The sequence below is a fragment of the Rhincodon typus genome, unplaced genomic scaffold, assembly GCF_021869965.1.
Source record: "Rhincodon typus isolate 14 unplaced genomic scaffold, sRhiTyp1.1 hic_rhity00006515, whole genome shotgun sequence".
NCBI classification, from domain to species: Eukaryota; Metazoa; Chordata; class Chondrichthyes; order Orectolobiformes; family Rhincodontidae; genus Rhincodon; species Rhincodon typus.
The window spans coordinates 2,959-5,159 of NW_025972153.1; the positions used below are offsets into that span (position 1 = coordinate 2,959).

The window sequence follows — 2,201 nt, forward strand, 5'->3', positions numbered from 1 at the left end:
ACCTTGCAGCTACATCCCAGCGTGGGTAGATTACCTCGCAGCCAGATACCAGCGTGGGTAGATTACCTTGCAGCCTCTGGTCGAGGATCTCGAGGCTCTTGATAAAAGCTTGCTGAGCTTCCTGAAGAGCTTCCCTCGTGTGGTCCCTTTCATATCGGAACAAGTAGCTGCGGCCAATCAGTGTCCAGGCTCGCTGTTGCTCGGCATAATTACTGATCGATTCAGCCAATTGTAAATAAGCTCGATGATGCTAAATGAGAGGGAGAACAAACCGCGGCATTCAGGAGAAGGAATGTTCCAGAGAAACCGGACAAAAACACTACACAGACTATCATTGATTGAGATAAAGGCAGCAGCAGGAGGGGGGCAGGTCCTGGAGGTGACAGAGAGATTACAGCACACTCCGAAGGTAGGGGCTCTGACTCTGACATTGCTGTGGGCCTGGAGTCACATGTAGGCCAGCAGTTTCCTTTAGTGAACCAGGTAAGGTTCAGGTGCCTTCAGGTCCTGGTCTCTACCACTAGTGGAAACATCTTCTCCATGTCCACTCTATCAAGGTCTCTCAGTATTCTGTAAGTTTCAATCAGATCCCCCTCATCCTTCTAGGAGTACAGACCCAGAGTTCTCAACCGCTCCTCATATGACAAGCCCTTCATCCCTGGGATCATTCTGGTGAACGTCCTCTGAACCCCGTCCAACACCAGCACATCCTTCCTTAGATACAGCAACCAAAACTGCTCACAGTATTCCAAACGCAGTCTGACCAGAGCCTTATACAGCCTCAGCAGTACATCCCTGCTCTTGTATTCTAGCTCTGTCGAAATGAATGATAACGTTGCATTTGCCTTCCTAACTGCCGACTGAACCTGCATGTTAATCCTAAGAGAATCCTGAACTCGGACTCCCAAGTCCCTTTGTGCTTCAGATCTCCAAAGTCTTTCCCCATTTATTGTCCATTCCTCTAATATTTCTACCAAAGTGCATAACCTCTCACTTTCCCACATTTTATTCTATCTGCCACTTCATTGCCCACTCTCCTAGTCTGTTGAAGTCCTTCTGCAGCCTCCCTGCATCCTCAACCCTACCTGTCCCCCAACATATCTTTTTGTCATCTGCAAAGTTAGCAACAATGCCCTCAGTTCCTTTGTCCAGATCATTAATATATAATGTGAATAGTTGTGGTCTCAACACTGACCCCTGTGGAACTACACTAGTCACTGGCTGCCATCCTGAAAAAAATCCCTTTATCCCTACTCTTTGCCAATCCTCTATCTATGCCAGTGCCTTGTCCCTAACACCATGGGCTCTTATTTAGCAAGCTCCAGTGCAGCATCTTGTCGAAGCTGTACTTTATCCTGGCAATTATCGTTAACACGTACAGCCACTGCACCATCCTGCATCTGAACTCTCAGCTCTGTCACCCTTTAACCCTCTGACTGCACAGAACCCCACGCTGCCTCTCAGTTCGAAAGAAGAGTCATATCGAATTTGAAACATTAACCCTGTTTCTCTCTCCACAGATGCTGCCATATCTGCTCAGTTTCTCCAGCAAATTCTGATGTTCCTTCAGATTTCCAGCATCAGCAGTTCTGTGCTTTGACAGGAGCCAGGACACGGACACAGACACGCACATGCACACGGGCACAGACAGGCACACGGGTACGCACATGCACATGGGAACAGACATGCACATGCACACGGACACATAAAGCACACGGGCACGCACATGCACACGGACACATTCACGCACACGCACACGGATACAGACATGCACACGGGTACCCACATGCACATGGGAACAGACATGTACATGCACACGGGCAGAGACACGCACGCGGGCACAGACATGCACACGGACACAGATACGCACTTGCACACAGGCACAGACACGCACGCGGGCACAGACATGCACACACACTTGGGCACAGATGCACACGGGCACAGACATGCACACGCGCACAGACACGCACATGAGCACAGACATGGACACAGACATGCAAATGGGCACAGACATGGGTGCAGACACGTACACGGACACAGACACGCAGACAGACACAGACACACACACGGACACAGACGCACAGGCACCATGTGCAGCGACCTCACCCGAGGTGACATTGGGAACAGCAGCCTCAGTGTTCACAATCAGCCATCCCTCTCCTCCACCTCACACTCCCTCGCTCCCTCCCTCCCCTCAGTGT

At 50.5% G+C, this 2,201-nt stretch overlaps 1 protein-coding gene across 1 annotated transcript in view; it reads right to left on the reverse strand.

Moving 5' to 3' along the window:
* Positions 1 to 2,201, reverse strand: part of LOC125482161 (tonsoku-like protein) — a 4,139-nt gene that overhangs the window by 1,649 nt on the left and 289 nt on the right. Inside the window, exon 2 of the mRNA XM_048594159.1 lies at positions 67 to 250. Within this exon, the coding sequence (XP_048450116.1) occupies positions 67 to 250 (184 nt within the window). The remainder of the gene's footprint in view (positions 1 to 66; positions 251 to 2,201) is intronic.